At 48.9% G+C, this 17,279-nt stretch overlaps 1 protein-coding gene across 8 annotated transcripts in view; it reads right to left on the reverse strand.

Moving 5' to 3' along the window:
* Window positions 1-17,279, reverse strand: part of Arhgap22 (Rho GTPase activating protein 22) — a 186,524-nt gene that overhangs the window by 147,499 nt on the left and 21,746 nt on the right. The window contains exon 1 of one of the 8 annotated variants that reach the window (XM_074079373.1): window positions 3,842-4,142. The exons of the other annotated variants lie outside the window; for them this stretch is intronic. Coding sequence (XP_073935474.1) covers window positions 3,842-3,875 — 34 coding nt within the window. The 5' untranslated portion in view covers window positions 3,876-4,142. Of the gene's footprint in view, window positions 1-3,841; window positions 4,143-17,279 lie in introns of those variants that run through there. 8 annotated transcript variants of the gene reach the window in all.

A 17,279-nucleotide genomic window follows, 5' to 3' on the forward strand; every position in this document is an offset into this window, starting at 1 on the left:
CCTCAGTCAAGAATGAAGAGTCAGCAAATCTCCAGGAAACAAGTGTGGGGCAGTGGAACTTAGAGAGCAAGCCACGGGCCAGGGTAGCTAGTATCAGAGTCCTAGAGAGGTGGAACTGAACCAGACCCATTCTTGCCTTTAGAAGGGCCCAGTCTGAGTGCTGCAGGCTGGGTGGGCAGAGGAGGGATTGCACAGGTTGTGATCTGGGTGCCTGGGTCCCTGCCACCCTGGAAAACTACCCACCCCTTCCAGGAGGGAGGCCCCTAACTTAGGTTTTTCTTTTCTATCTTGAAAAAGAAATAATGACTTGCCTGTCACAAAGCACACAGGCTTGTGATTTGCTCCACCCTCTGCATCATTATTTTGTGGAAGTTTAGTTCTGCAGGAACAGGGTGAACTGTCTTTTTCATTTCCACCTAGGGAGTATGGCTGTGGGTGGGAGTATGGCTGTGGGTGGGAGTATGGGTCAGTGGAGGCTGTTGGGGACATCAGGAATGACTCCCCAGGAACGTCGTTGCTGGTGGGAGCTGAGCAGGGCTCAGCCAGCCTGACGCCTGGCTTCACTACACCACATCTAGCTAGATCTCAGGCAACAGCAGGCTGGAGCCACATTTGGTGTAAATCAGCAGTTTGAATGATTGAAACAAACATGGCCTGACCACTTTCCTGAAATCAGTTGGAATTGTGGGATGTGCATGAAACAAAGCTGCCTGAAAGCTGGCCTCTTTTGAGCCATTCAAACTGGGTCAGGTACTTGTCTATTTTTCATTATTATTATTATTTGTGTGTGTGTGTGTGTGTGTGTGTGTGTGTGTGTGTGTGTGTGTTGAGATCTGCCTCTAAGTTTTTGGAAGTTGAAATCAGCTAGGGCAGGACAATCGACCAAACTTAATTCATGCTATGGTTTGAACATGGTTTGTTCCCACCAAAACTCTGTTGTGACCTTTGAGAGGTAATTAGGTCATTCCTTTATAGAGTGATGTAGTTCCCATCGGAATGCATTAGTTATAGAAAGAGTGGGTTATGCAGTGGGGAGCCTCCTCTTGGTTTTTCTTACGCATGCTCCATCCACACACGCACATCCATCTCTTCTGCTTTCTGTCATGAGGCCCTTACATGCTCTTGGACTTCCAGAACTGTGAGACAAACAAGCCTCTTTTCTTTATAAATTACACCAGTCTCAGGTGCTCTGTTATAACAACAGAAAACAGACTAAGAGAGCTCTATGCTATGCAGGTAACTGACAGTAAGGTTTCCCATGAGTGGTTCTCAGTCCTGACACCTCTCCCTTCCCTGGAAGGAGACAAGGCTACCCTTCAGGGTGATGGGTGCCTTTGCCCACTCACTCAGGGCTGGCTGAGAAGGTGATGGTGAATGTGACTGGGAAGGGGACCTGGGAAGTCCTGGTACCAACAACTCATGAGAGCAGCCTTTCGGCCAGCTCCCAAACCCTCTGAGCCTGCCAGTTGGGTCTGGTTTTAGTAACTCTCATGGAAAGGAATGTTGGTCTTTTCCATGCAACCAAGCACATCTGTGTAATGATGAGGCCTGGAGTGTGACCGCACCTGGAGCAGTCTACAGCAGACAGTGGCTGGGGACCAGGGGCTGTAATTTGCACAGCTATGATTTGCTGCATTGATAACACATACCCTGCCCTGTTCCTGAAAGGTTTGGGGATGAATTTTGATGAAAATTCTTTCCACCACAGCCTTATTTCAATGAGTATTTAATTTTTGGTCCCTATTTTTCAAGAAATGTCCTCAGGGAGTGTTCTTTAAAAAGCCACAAGTCTTAATCTGGTTTCTGGCCTGGCTCCAGCCAGCACGCTGTGCAGGCTGCTTTAGCTCCAGCCTTGCTGATTCTGCACACACACACACACACACACACACACACACATGCACCCTCCCCAGGCACCTGCACGTGCTGCTCCCCACCCCCCAGCAGCATGATCCTTCTCCCTCCGCCTCTGCCACCCTTGGCTTAGTCAGCCCTCTGTCATTCCTCAGCCCACAGCTCAAGAACCACAGGTCCTTTCTCCTCCCTCCCAAAGCTTCCCACTGCTTTGTGCACAGCAACTTTATTTGAAATACATGCTCCTAGAATACCTCTGATCAGGGTCTACAATCAGACATTTTGTGGGCAAGTAATTCCTTTATTAATGTCTGAAGAACAGTACTGTGATCATGTCACATATCTGTCCAGATAATATCATTCAGAAAAGGAAGTCTCAGTGTTGGCGCTAGGCAGCATTGATATTCAGAGCAATCACTCTTTGTGCAGGACTCGCCCTGCACATTGAGGGAAGTTTAGCAGCCTGCGTCCTGGGCCCTATACTCAGTGGATGCCAGTAGCAGCCCCAGGTTGGAACAGTCAAATACATCTCTAGACATTGCCAAATGTGTTTTGGGGGTCAGGGGATACTGCTCCTGGTTGAAAGCCACTGACTTGAAATAAATATAAAACAAATGTTAATAAAGAGCTTGAGATTTGACAAGCAGATCTTTGTGCTGAAGCACTGGTCCCTTTCTGGACGAGCACTGTACAACAGAAATATAAAACATATGACTATGAGCAGTTTCTAATGCAGTTAGAACTTTCATAATATATTTTAATTAACTCACTATAAGCCACAATATCATCATTTTAGCATTTAATCGATAGAAGATAATTATTAATGAGATATTTTACATTCTACTTTTTGTATGAAATCAAGAAAATCTGGTGTGCATTTTTCTCAATGGGCACTTGTGGAGTGCTCAGTAGACACATGACTCAAAGGGATCTAGCTTGCCCACTTCTTGTGTCATTGCCAGACTGTGCCTCCAGCCCTCAGCAGAGCCAGGCAAGGTTGTCCTTTGCCCACTGGGCTCACAGGTTATAGCCCATCCCAATGGACATTGATCATGCTCGAAGGTGGGTCCCACCCAAGAAAGTCACACATGTGCCTTTTTGTACTAATGAGAACAGGTGATCCTAGTGAGTCCACAGGAGGTGGAAGAGTCACTGCTCCACACATAGTGTGGTGCAGTTTTCAAGCCTCTCACCCCCCAGGTGCCTCACCATCTCCAAAGATCATTTTTGTCCTCAGTGGAGGAGGGAGGCCTTCTCCAAACATCGTCCCTCTGAAAAAAACACACTCCTTCAAAGACAGAAGTTCTCATCTAAAGTGACACTTGGCCTAGCCAAGAAGTTGCTGTCTGGAGAGATGCTATCTCTAACTCCTAACCAGGCCACTCTGCAGGAACACTCTAGATTCCCATCTCTTGCTTGTCTAGAAATCTGCTCCCCCCATGCATTTGCTATCCTAGCTCCAGACCCCGCAGTTTCCTGGGTGGTATTCTGACAAAGGCCAGCCTGTACCCGATGATGGGAGGAACGGTCCCTGAAGGCTCCAGACCAACCTCCTGGGCTGCTGGAAGAGAATCCTTGCTCAGAGCCCACTCTGCAGAAGCCAGGGAACCACCCTCCCTAAGAGAGCCATTTCTGTCTTTGTTTGAGCGAGTCTTGGGCAGTTCCCTTTTAGCACAGAAGCAAAGTTTCCCCCAAAGTTGTCACCTGCTCACCTGGAGCAACAGAGGGACTCTGTAAAACATGAAATGTGGGGTGAAGTCTGCTCGCCCACTTGGGCACAAAGTAGCACTGCCCCTTTGCAGTCTCAGGTCTGAGCCTCCACAGCCCAGGAGTCTCTCCGGGAAGGATACATTAGTCACAAGGATGCTCACCATTCAGCAAGAGCTGCCCGGGACGCCTGCCTCCCTGCCCCTCCACTCAACTCGCTGTCGGCGCACGTTTGCCAAGAGGCACTCAGAGTGCGTGGAGAAACCCCGGGAACTGGACTTACCCCTCCTGGCCTGCCTGATCTTTGGGCTCAGCATGGTCCTGCAGCCGCCGGGCCAGCCCAGCTGGGCCGATCATACTGCCATCCACTTTTTTCTTCCTCTGGTCCAATCGCCCTTCACTCCCTGCTCGCTCCGTGGCCCACAAGGCTTCCTCTCTTGGCTCCGGACGGACGCCTTGCCTTGGACTACATAAACCTTGATGCATTATTTATCCATCCCAGAATTAATTCCCATCCAAGCGGACCATTAAAGCCACGGTAATCTTTGGTGATCAATCACTGGGCCAGGGCGGGGCCGGTAGGGCAGTCCCTCCGCTGGGCGGGGGCGCACGCGGAGCTGTCCACTCCCAGCCATGCAGGGAGCGGAGGGGCGGGGCCTGGGAGGGGCGGGCCCTGAGTGGGCGGGGCTAGCTGGAGCCGTGTGAAGCTGTCCCGGCCCGCCCACCGGTTCCCTGGCTCCTGCGGTCCTCCGCTCTGGGAATGCGGGATGGGGTGCTCGCCAGTCGGCCTGAGGCCACCAACAGGCCAGAGGAAATGCACAGGACTGTGGCTGCCCCAGCGCGCACGCTAAGCCAAAGCCTCTTGACTCAGTCCTGTGGGACCAGCCTATGAGCTCGCTTTTTTAAATTCTGAAAGGTGTGTCTTAGAAGGAGCTGGCAGTCTCGCAATGTTTAGAACCTCCCCGAGACCCGAGCAGTAGGAAAATGCCTGTTAGGAATGTTAATTATTTCTGCCTCCTTAGTAAGGTGACAGGAATGAGTGCTTGTGAAGTGCATAGTTCAGGATCCCACCCATAGTAGCATCACAAACCCTATTCATTGCGTTGAGTAGTGAAGCTCTGTTACTCGCCCTATTTCTGTTTAATGGTAACATAATTTTAAAAAAGGTATGTATTGTGGCCTTTGGGGAGTCCATCCTCACGATCCTAAAAACTGCCCTGCAAATGCAATCACAATGATAGTTATCATGTATAGGCATCTCCTATGTGTCAGGCACTGAGGTGACGCTTTTATGTTCAGCATCTCACTTGAGTCTCAAACTCTGAGTCAGGTGCTATTACTAGGCTTTTCAGACGAGGAAAATAAGGTGCAGCAATGTTACCCAATGACTTGCCCAAAGTCACATGTTACCTAGTGACAGGGCTGGCATTGGGACTCCAGCCTGTGTCTCTCTATAACTCATGCTTTTCCATGAAGCCAGTCTCTCTAACCACTCCAGTTCAAACCACTGCATGGTCACAGTTCCTGGCTTGTGAGTACACAGTGAACTGGTTGGACTGTGACCCCCTCGGGGTTCTGATAATCATCCCATGTGTCCTCATAGGCATCTGAGCTTGGGGCTGGATTATTTGGAGCTGAGTTATAACCTCCTTGCTTTGAATGGCACCCCCTATGGTCCTCCAAACCCTCCATGTCCCCAAATGTTCATGGGTGCATAATTATCTCTAGCAGCTGGAGCAGAAGAGGGACCCCCTGGGAGATTCCTGTAGCAGTCCAAGCTAAGGGTGAGAAGGCCTGGTCTGTGGGGAGCAAGGGAAGATTGGAGAACAAGGGGAAGACTCTGGAATGTGCTAGCTGTGTGGTGAGGTAGATGGGAGAAAGTACAGTCCACCAAGACACTGTCTTACTCAGCACTAAGTTACTTCCTCTGGCCTCCTCAGAGGGAGTCTACTCCTCAGAGGAAGGACTAGCACAACATCCAAAACCTTTCATGGCACCATCCACGCTTTCCTTTATGACCCATCTCTTGTCACTGTTGCACTTGACCACAGGCTGAGCAGATCTTGCTCCTGCGTGTCCCTGTGCTTTTGCATGTGCAGCCCCTGCTCCGTGTGTCACCATGCCTTTGTGTGCTTGGTACCCTGTCTCTGGGATGCTCTTCCCCACACTGATTCAGCCATACAAGCCCTGTCATGCTTTGAACACTGTGAAGTTGTTCTGATTCTACTAACATAAGGAGCCACTCAGTACTGTCCCTGGGTCTTTATCTGTGTCCCTTAGATGGACCCTCTTGTTCTCCCAGCCCTGAGCCATGGGCCAGGAGCCCTCTAAAAGATTCTGGCTCTGAGTGCAGATCAGGATACACTACTGCATGCCCACTTTTCCTTTAGGGCCAGGTATAAATCAGCTCAGGCCAGGACAGAGGCCACCCAGGAGGGGTGAGAGGACGTTGAGCTGGAAGAATCGCATGTTGATACCAGGGTTACAGGGTGAGTCCTGTGGCCTGGGAAAACAACTTGAGCAATCAGGAAGCCATCTGTGAGTAATGCAGCCTGGCCTACATTCTCATATGCCCGAGACTCAGCCTGTTCCACTCACATTTGTTTAGGTTAAGAAGCCACCTTCCGGGCGCCTTTCCTGTGCAGCTGTTTCTCCCTATGGCCTTAAGTCACTGTGATCGCTTGCCTGCTTTTCTGGGGATTGGAGATGGAATAGGACAAAACCACAGGTTCTGGGCTCAGGCCCAGAAGTCAAACTGGAAAAGGGCAGGAGTCAATCTGGATTCCGCACTGGAGAAAGGTGGGAAGTAGAGGGGTACAAAGTGGTTCTTCCCTCCTCACCATGCCCAAGCCATGCTCCCCTCATCTGGATGAGGGATCCGTAGGGTGGAGCTGGAAGGGGCATTAGAGTCCTCCACATGTTGAAATTTACCAAACCTGCTCTGTAGGGCCCCGAGCCTCTAGATCCCCCCAAGACTGCTGGGGCAAGGGTGACATGTCAGTGGGGATTAGAGCAGGGCAGAGGATCTGTTAAATGGATGACTTCCTCAAGAACTTTTATTTGAAGAAAGAGTTCCATGTCCCTTGCTTATAAGTGGGGATCCAAAATCAAGGAGGAGAAACACTGGTTTAGTTAGCAGTTGAGAGGGGAGATGTCTTCTTCCCTACTGCCCGGCATCTCCCACTCAGTGCCTCTCCTCCCAGACAGTGATCCCAATCTGTCTTCACCCAGGTGCCTGCCTACATCATTCGGAATTTTCTAAAGCCTTCTCTGGGGCAGGCACTGTATGGTGTGTGGAAGGGATGGAGAAGGTGGAACTCACCAAAAGAAATCTGCTACAATGCACACCTGTTGGTGGAATGGTTGCCTAGCAACACTGGTTGGCCCATAGCCAGAATGTCTTCAAAACAGTGGTTCTCAACCTGTGCGTGCTGGGGAGTGTTGACAACCAGTGTCTATGCTCCCATCGCAGAGCTTCAATTTCACTAGCTTGGGATGTACTGCAGTCACTGGTGTGTGTCAAAGCTCCTCCATCAATCCACGTGCAGCCAGCGCTGAGAACCACTGTCTTAGAAAACAGCTGCATGTCCCTGGGCCCAGTACCACCAGAAGTGTCCTTTGCCTGCTGTCATCCTGAGGAAGACTTCTTCTCATGGAGAGGCACATGTGCCAGTCAGTTTCCCAATCAGAGAGAAGACAAGGACATCAGCCTGCTCTCACCGGAAGCAAGCAACTCCATTCCTGAAACCACAGGTACTGTTGTAGCCTGTGCACTGCACAAAGGTGTCCACTAGAGGGGGGTAAGTGGGCCAAGTTTTGGCTGTACAAGCAAAGCCATGCATTCTAGCATGGGGTGGGAGTAGGGAAGAGCCAGGAGTGGAGTCTTTTTTCTCTAGTTGCACAAAGGTGCCACATAGATAGCAGAGCTCTGCTTCCCTGATCCAGAAGCTGCAGTACTACCCGGGCTCTGCAGTGCCTGCCCATCAGTCACTGGCTCCACTGTCCCCTGTCTGCCTGCTTAGAGTACTCTTGGTTCCACTGCCAGGAGGCTGCCGCTCCCGTTCCCTGTCATTCGAGTTCTTCATGGCGGCTCTCCGCTCATGCTCCAGTCCTCCTGCTGCCCATCTCAGTAGCGTGCTGGGCCAGCCAGCTGGCGTCAGTGGGCAGGAGAGCCATGGTTAAGTTTCTAGGAACGTCGTGTCAGTGGTTTAACCACAGCATCATTTGGACTAAATGATGCAAATTACAATGAAGTACATTGCATTTTAAACCAAGGTAATAAGTACTCAAGGCTCGTCATCTCATAGTCATTTAACTACCTTAAGTAGTACTGGAGTTTGAGCTCAGGGCAGTGGGAAAGGGGGCATCTCCCCTTTCAACTTGCTAGGCAAGTGCTCTACCACTTGAGTTATGCCCCAGTCCTTTTTGCTTTAATTATTTTTCGGACTGGTCTCACTAACTTTTTACCTGGTCTGGCCTAGAACCATGATTCTCTTATGCCTCCCAAGTATCTGGGATTGCAGGTGTGTGCCACCACACACAGCTGTTCTTTTTTTTGTGGGGGAGGGATGGTACTGGGGTTTGAACTCAGGGCTTTGCTCTTGCAAAACAGACACTCTACTGCTTGAGCCACACCTCCAGTCCATGCCCTGCTATTAAGGCAGTTTACTCCCATCATGTCTGCAAATGTCAGAGAGAGTCCTACGTACTGGGCTTCTATTGTGCATCTCTCCCAGATACATGTTCAGGGGCATGGTAGTTTGAAATCAACTATGGTAGAATTTATACCAAGGAAACAAGCCAGTGCTATAGATCAGGACATTAGGATTTTTTTTTCTTCTAGAGAGACCTGGTTCATATGCATTTGCCAGCGGGCCTCTGGCCCCTCCCTACCACACTCACTCTGTGTGCCCCAGCCAGTGTGGAGCCCACTCTGGGGAAAGAGTGCTGGCTCTCCACTGAATCTGCTCTCCCCTCCTTCCTGGGAACACACAGATGCTGCCATTTCTGGCCCCTTTGCAGTCAGGTGGGACTGTGTTCTGGCCACAGCATAAGATCAGATATAATGGGGCCTCTTCTGGGCCACACATTCTGTCCCCTGACACCCCTTCAAGTTTGTTTCCCTCTCTGGTCAACTGAGATGGGACCACCTTGGAAGTCCTATGTAGAAGATGGTAGAGGCTATATGGTCTGGGCCTCTGAAAGGCTGCGTGGAGGCAAGCATCTTAGACAGTTTTGAGAGGCACAAATGATGGCTCATTTTACTGAGCCATCTGTTACAGCACTGCTCTTTTTCATTACCTCAGCTGCCTTTCCACCAGACAGCAACTCCACCTTCCCTTCCTTTCCTCTGAGCCCTCCACACATCTCTCTAGACCCTGTTCTGGCATCATCTCCCCACTCAGTGTTCCAAAGTTGGAGTGTGTCATGATTCCATCTCCCCCATCTTTCATGCCCCAGGCCCCAGGGTCCTTCTACGAGGCCTGGGAGTGCCAGGCTTTTAGGGGAATGTGAGGTCCTCCCTCTCCCCTCAAATTTAGATATTAACACCACACAAAGCTTTCATTATGTTGGATTTGAAATATTCTGTCCAGATTTTTAAACTGCAAAATTATGTGGAATTCACCAAAGGCAAACTTTTGTAACACTTTGGTGGCCTTGCCTTGCTTGTACTATGAGTATATCCTTGTTCCGTTGTGTCACCATTGGGCAGGTGGACCTGCAGGCTGCCCTGCCCCAGATGGTGGCCTTGCCCTCTTCAGTCTGTGTCCCACTGCCTTGGGCCTAAAGTCCATCAGGCTTAATTCAGACACTCAGCTTGGCTTTTAATTGCAGGGTTTTTTTTGTACTGAATCCCCTGGCACACACTGTCTTTCATAGCCCAGGCCCCAGAAGGGGTCTAGAGCATCCTGGGCAGAAGGATTAAGATGCAAAATCCAGAATTAAGCATTGGAAAACCCAGATTACCAGGTCACAGTAGGAGGGGTCAGCCCAGGGCACAGAGGCTCCGCTCGGAAAGCCCCCAGGACATGGATCTGTGTGCTTGGAATACTTGCTAGAGCCCTGCAGCCCTGGTCTTGGGGAGAGGTGGCTTTTGGTCACTAACTTGGCTCAGACACCATAATCTTAAGCCTTTGTTCCAACCTCCATTGTGGCACTTGTCCAGCATCAGCTACTGTGTGACAACCAAGGGTGACAGTGATGGTGGGTTGACACTTAACATGTATTGATGGACAGTGACTGGGGACCAGTCTTGCTCTGGCAGAAGACGCTAAAGTGAGAGCTCTGCTAGGGATTAACACCTGCTAGGAAAGCAGGGGGATTGACAGGGAGGGGAGTGTTAAGGCCCCCTGCAAACCCCACAGCATCTCCACCTGCTGGGAGCTCTGGGCAGATGACCCATCAGGGAGGTGTGACTTTGAATGGAGATTATCAGGCCTGTATACCATGGCCCTGTGCAGTCACTGGTTGGGACCTCTTTGAGAAGGGCATGACCTTGGCCACCATCTTGTGTGGTCATTGGCTGGGGGATACCCAAGAAGAGCATGAACTTGGCTGGAAATCTGAGGCTCACCCCAAAAGAACGAACATCTGGCAGTGGTCACTGACTCCACTCCCACACCTGGGCAATGAATTTTTCCCTGAAGTGAGCTTGGAGCACTTCAGCTCCATGTCTACATACTTGGGCTTTCTTTCTTAAGCTTCTGTAAATGTGGGATCAGAACAAATACTGCTCACTTAAGAATCTTTGCTCCACTTGGACAAGTGTCTGTGACCCCACTGCACTGAGTGACTTTCAGATTTAGAATTTGTTCAAAAGAAAGTTTTACTGTGGGTTTCTCAGAGGGAGAAGTTTCTCTTAGAGGGTGTGCAGGTGACAGCAGTGGGGGCGGGGTGGAAGGGAGGTGAACTGTAGGGCACCTATGAGCTCTACCATGGGCCAAGCAGGGTCCCTTGCTTCTGGCTGCCTGAGGCTGAGATAAAAGAGGAGACTGTGACCTTCTCAGCACAGCTGTGAGTTTCTGAGACCTAAAAATGCTAGGCCTGAGATTCTAAGGTGATGTCACTGACCCTGAAGCAGGTAGGGCAGGTGAAGGGAGGGCTACTGGCAGCCTTGCTGCCCAGGTGCCAAGGGCAACTCCTGTCCTCCCAGGGGTCCAGTGAGGAAGTGGGCTGGAATGATTGCCTGTCCTGAACTGAGGTCAGGAGTCAGGTTTTAGAAAGTGATGAATCACTGTTTGGGACAGTTTTGCACTGTTGAAAAACAAGCCTTGTCCCTGGTGAGAACACCTGCTTGCTGAAGAAGAGAGGGGGAGCAAGGGAAAGTGGAAGTTCTCCAGCACCTCCCTCTCTGCTCATGTCTCTCCCGCAGTCCAGTTCCTCCTTGCTCTTCTCCTGAGCAGATGCCCCTGCTCCCCACACCTCTCTCTGCATTTCTACTCATGTCTTTGCCTTTTGCATCTTAAATCTTCCCTCCCTGACTGCTTCCTTTCTCCAGGGCCACAAGCTCAGTGCAGTCTCCAGATTCTTGGGACCACACTCAGTCCTGAGCAAACTCAGGACTCTCCATCACATTTCTTGTGGTGGGGTGGAGCCTGGTTGTTCTGTACATTTTCATCCACCCTCTCTTGATTTGCTGGGGTTCCCAGTTCCCTCTTTGGAAGCCATAAGGAACAGATTTGCCCTGTCCCCAGCTGTCAAGATGTGGTTGTGTGACTGAGATCCAGCTGACCAGATGCTCCTGCAGGCGTTCTGAATCTCCTGGGCAGAGCCCTGCAGGGACAATGGTGTGTTCCAGCACAGGCTCTGTGTGTGTGTGTGTGTGTGTGTGTGTGTGTGTGAGAGAGAGAGAGAGAGAGAGAGAGAGAGAGAGAGAGAGAGAGATAGCAGGAAGATGGTAAGTTCATAACCTTAGCTCTAAGCTCTTCAAACCTAGCAGAATTCTGTGTGTACTGTACCCCTTACTGCCTTGGTTCTCTTCTTATTTTCTTGAGTCATTAGTGAAATCAAAGGAAAGTAACTTAAAGCAAACCTAATTGGCCATTCTTGTTAGTCCTAGACCAGAGTCCTCCTGGTCTGGTCTTGCCCATTGATGGACATTAAGTGGAGATGCTGAGAAGAGAGTTGGATGTTAGACTATGTTAATCAGAGGAGTCTTGGCTGGGGATATAATTGTAATAGACAACTAAGAAGAATGAGAAAAAGAAAATGAGAAGCTAAAACCAAATTCTGAGCAGCTCCAACATCTAGGAATTACTGGGAGGAATGAGAGGGTTTACTTAAGACAGCAAGCACAACATGGGCAGAGGGGAAGGAGGACCTCCCTTCCACCGAGAGTGAGGGTCACGGAAGCCAAGCAAAGCCAAGGGAGTGCTTCCACCAGGTCCAGGTGGGGGTTCACTGTCAGTGCCAATGAAAGGGTTTGACAATGGAGAAGAGGACGGTGTGCCATGGATCTGGCAAGCGAGAGTAGCATGTGATCTAAGAGAGCAGATTCACTGTGAAAGTGAAGTAAGACGGCAAGCTGGAGTGGACTGAATTATTGGTGAATTCTAATTCCAGCAATATCAAGGACAGGAACACACTTTCCCAAATCCCTCACAAATGAAACAGAACAGCCAAAACCAAAATCAAAAAACAAAAAGCTCACCAAACTAAAAATGCTGAATAGAACATACAAAACCTATATTTAATAATAAATAGCTTAGTAATGAAAATGGCAGAACGAGGAATTTCAAGTCTGTCCCTATACCAGCAATGCAAAAACTGGCAAGTCAACATTTTGGAACTTTGGAAATTAACCAAAGCCTGCATCAGCCAGGGGAATCCTTCATCAGGAAACCCCACTGAGCACCTGTCAGAGCAGCTTTGTGGCATTCCAACTTGTCAACCCATCAAGAGCCTGACAAAACCCAGCCTTGGTGCCAGCATCCTTACTGTAGGAAAGGAAAGACCTACTCATAGATTCACCTTGATCTCACCTAACCCAGAACTCTCCAGACGCTGAGCAGGGAGCAAGAAATGCTCATCAAAAACATCCAGTCACTGCTGCTTTACATAGTGGGTAACAATAGTGGATAAAATGAGACCAACCTAGTGCTTTGGAGAAACGGCTGGGGAAGGAGATGCTTGCGGTAGTGAGAATTCAGAACACATGCCTGTACAGGCCAGAGTTGTGTGCTTGCTGAGGAGGCCCTGAGCCATCAGCAATCGCTGGTCTTTAGGCTCTTCTCAGGCAGAAAGGAAAGGGTAAGGCCGAGCTGTAAGCTGGGGGCTGAGTCCTGAAGGCGTCCATGCCTTTAAACTAATGGAACAGAGACTTCAATGGTGACACACGACAAAGAATACATACTTTACCAAGATATTTCCCCAAAGCCAGTAAACAAATAAATAACAGAAATTACAACAAGCAGCAGCCACAATTCCAAGAGAGGATAAAGTCTGATTTCCAGAGTTACTATAGTGTGGTGGTGATTTTGGCTATAATGCAGGGTGACATGTTGGTATAGATGTTGACTTCAACATGAAAGTTCATCAGAAATTCCTGTCTATGGGCAAAGGGTGGCTCTGTGCTCTATTCTTCACAGACTTTGTTCACTGCCTCTGTGAGAGAACCATCATCCTTTCCTCCACCTACAGCCACTGGGCTCCTTCAATCTTCCCACTCCAGAGTCTAGCTCCCTCTCCACATGGGGCAAGATGTCTCTGTTGAGGGTGTAAGGAGGCTGGGAATTGAGTAGGAGGGCGGGGACAGTTTAGGCAAGAGGTAATCAAAACCCCATCTAAAGCAAGATGTGACTGGGGATGTAGCTCGGTGGGAGAGAACTTGCCTTCAATGAACAAGGCCTAGGGTTCCATTCCCAGCACCACACATACACACAGCAAAATAAGGATGAAGACGCAGAACTGAGTGCAGCTCAGGGTTCAAGGCTCCACTATTCGTGATCCCAGTAAGATCACAAGCCACTTAACATCTGTTTCTGAACCTGCTTCTCCATCCAGATGGAGCTGATAATTTCCACCCTACTTATCCCAGATGGGTGATGCTAAGTTAGGAGGCCTGTGTATGAGAAAGTGCTTTACAAACTGCCATGCACTATATAAGGACAGATAAGAACAAGCACATGTACCAACGAACACCTTCAAAGGTCATGATGGTTAACAACCAACAGCTCTCTGTAACCATTGACAACCCAAGAAGTGCTGAGAGGAGCCATGCTGGTTTGTTCTTACCTAATACGTTGGCTCAGAAAGCTGTATTTTCATAGCTAGAATGAAATTTATCTTTTTATTGACCAACGATGATATACATAGTCCCCAGTTTAATGATGATTCTCCTTATGGTTTTTTGACTTTATGGCGATGTGAAGGTGGTCCGTATTCAATAGAAACCATACTTTTTAAAATGTTGATCTTCTTGTGGCCTCGCAATTGCTGTATGATGCTCTGGCAATGCTGGGTGATGGCAGTGAGTCACAGCTCCCAGTCAGCCATGCTTTCACAAGAGGCAACAGGGGCAACAACCAGCACTTGACAGCGTGCTGTGCTAAGCTGGGATGCCGGGTAGGTTCTGCGTGCTCAATGCACATTTGACATAGGATGTTTGCAACTTACGATGAATTTATTGGAATGTAACCCCCTTGTAAGTTGAGGAATGTCAGTCTACTTAATTATCCCACGTGTTAGAATAGTACATTCGCTTTTTAGTTTGCTTGGACCTCTTCAGCATGTGTGTCTTGTGTTGTGGTCAGTAATTTCATGCCTTTCAAACATGGCTTCCCTGTTTACAGTTTCACATAGCTCAACCAGGCAGTGTCTGAATGTAAAGAGGCACAGAAAGAAGAAGGTGACTTCCCAAGAAGTGAGACCAGGAACACAGTCCTGGGTCCCCTGCTCAGACCAGACAGCATAGTTTCAAGAGCACTGAGTACCAGTGCCAAGGGCTCTCTCCTGTTATCAACTTGAGGCAGGCTAGAAGTAGGGAAAGTTCGGGACTCATATGCAGGTTTCCCAGAGACGGCCCAGACCACCCTCACCTGGCCAGGAACCGCCCATGCATTCCCCACTCATTGATTATTGGATGGGAATCTCCTGGGTCTGCCTTTCCCATGGGTTAGTGTAGGTTTTGAAAGAACCTGAAAAAGAAAGTCATGGTCTCTCTGCTGGCAGACTCTACCTGCACCCCACCATGTATTTCCCTTTCTCTAACATTTAATAAACCCCATTTACACCCACATGTCCTTCCATGGATTCTTCCCGGTTGGACAAAAAAATTGGAAGCCTTCTGGTCAGACTGTACCGGTGCCGTTAACAAACTCTTTGCAAACCCAAATGTTCTTCTTAGCTTCTAACATCTGACTGGGATTTTCTTGGTTTCTATTCATTCTATCATGGGAGGCAGTTTAGTATCATGGACGGAGCCTGGGCTTTGGAATCAGTCTTGGGATCAAAATCTGCCATCTCTCTCTCTCTCTCTCTCTCTCTCTCTCTCTCTCTATATATATATATATATATATATTTAATACTGGTTGAATGAATTGAATACACTATTTCATCTCTTGGTGCCTCAACTAACTCGCTGTAAAATGGAGTAATAAGGTCCCCTCCAGGAGTGTCCTGAGATTAAATGAGATCAATAATTTAAAGTAATCTGGTACATATTTGGCCCTCTATAAAATATAGGCATGTGGTTTCCTGAACTGGCTAGTGAACAGGTAACAGAAGGAGCAGATCTTGTGCTCTTCAGCTCCTGTAATGTAGTGAAAGGAGGAGGCATACAGGGAGCCGGACCTGTGCCCTTCCCCCCCACCCCCCATGTCCCTTCCAGGCAGATGCAGCTCCTTGCCTCTCCCCATATCTAATGTTAATTCTTAAAATAGGTTACTTTGGTCAACAGTAAAGTCTAATGAACATATCAACCTCCTCTCTAAAAGAACAAAAGCCTTAAGGCCTGGGGTGACTACTTGCAAAATGTGCCTCAGTGGTTCGTGCCAGACACCTCAAGGTGGTTGACTTTTCCTGGTCTCCTCTGGGGACTGGCTGGTCCTGTCTGGTTCTCTGGCCATGAGCTTGACATTCTCCACCTCCTTCAACCAGCTTTCCGTGGACAGCCCTGATGGCTTCTGGAGTAGGGCTGCCTTATAAGTGCTTGCTGCTCTCTGGTCAGCCAGAACTGGACAGAGCAGCCTGAAGTCCAGAGTGACAATGAGAGGTATGTTGCATGGCAGCAGCTTTGATTTTGGCTCTGTGTGTCTAACTCTCCTACTGGGTTCCTTGGGAAAAGATGTCATCCTGTGTACAGCTTTGTGTCTCCAGAGACCTTAGTAACTATGGGCTAAGTGAATGATTGAGTCATCTCAGAGCAACTTGCAAGGGAGCCATGGTTGGAGGTCGGGATTGGGGGCGATTGTGGAGCAGTATTAACTCTTCTCAAACACAACACATGAACTGAAAGACAGAGCCCACTAGGCTCCTGGTGGTGCAGGCTAGGGGATCTCTCTCTCCCTTTATAGTCCTTGGAAGTAAAGAGGGGACCTGAGGCTAAAGATACCTGGACTTTGGGTTAAGAATCCATGTCCAATCTCCAGAGCAGGCATGGGGCTGACACAGAAACTGCTACAGTGAGAGTGTCTGTGGAGCACATCCCGAAAGAGGAACCCGTGACTCATTTGCTCTCACATTTCTCAGGGGGAAGTCAGATCCATCACAAAACACAAAATACCACTTCCTGAAATCATCAGGGGTTAGGGTTGTTTTTCTTCCTCCATGTGAAACAGTTCCCAAATATAGGTGTGTAAGTATTTCTCAGTTACTCAATTTGAATCAGCCCTTGAGGTCACACTTGACTTCCAACATGAGCTATACTCTCTTCTTTAAAATGGGGCCACGAATACCACCTGTCAAGGAATTTGAGAGGATCAAGTGAGAGGATTTATGTCCATTATTTTCTGGGAGCACCTGCTCTTCCAACGTGAGGCCTCATCCTAACACTTAAGCCCCATCCTGGCCAAGTCATCTCCCCTCAATGCATCTGTGTTCTCTTTTAGGAAATGCAGGAATTGGACTGGCTAATCTCCATGGCATCTTTCAGATCTGAGAGGACGTAAAAGATTGAACAGAAAGACAGTTATTTTGAGCCAAGTCTTAAGAAGTTCTCATGTCTCTGAGAAAGAAACATGGGTCAGTGGGCAAGTTGGTTAGGGTGAAGGGATGTCCCAGCATCTAACCCCAATGGGGACTCTGTTCCTTACAAGGGTTGGAGCCTCCCTGGAAATAATGGTGTCTAGATGGTGGCATCTAACCTGCAGAGCTGAGAGAAGAGTAGATGGCACAGGTATGTGAGACCCACATGACCTTTTGACCAGTACACTGCTCTGGTGCTGAGAGAAAGTCACTCTGGGGAGGCCTTTGGGAGTTATGGAGGAGATTTGGATGTTGGAATCCAGGAGACCTAACTTCAGATCCTTCACCTGGCTAGGGTAGCTCTGGGAACTTGGCCAGTCTGGTCTTCTCTGAGCCTCCACATCCTCATATGGAAAATAGGGACAATACCCACCTCACGGGACAATGTGGTCATGGGGGAAGTCTTGGATACTAAGCTGCTTGCCTCAACATCCCTTAACAACAATTATTTATGTCATTATTAAGTCCTATTTATGGAACAGGCCTGCGTGCCAAGAACTCTTATAGGGAACTTGCTTAAACAACTCTCTGAGTTCATT

The sequence above is a fragment of the Castor canadensis genome, chromosome 7 (assembly GCF_047511655.1).
Source record: "Castor canadensis chromosome 7, mCasCan1.hap1v2, whole genome shotgun sequence".
NCBI lineage: Eukaryota > Metazoa > Chordata > Mammalia > Rodentia > Castoridae > Castor > Castor canadensis.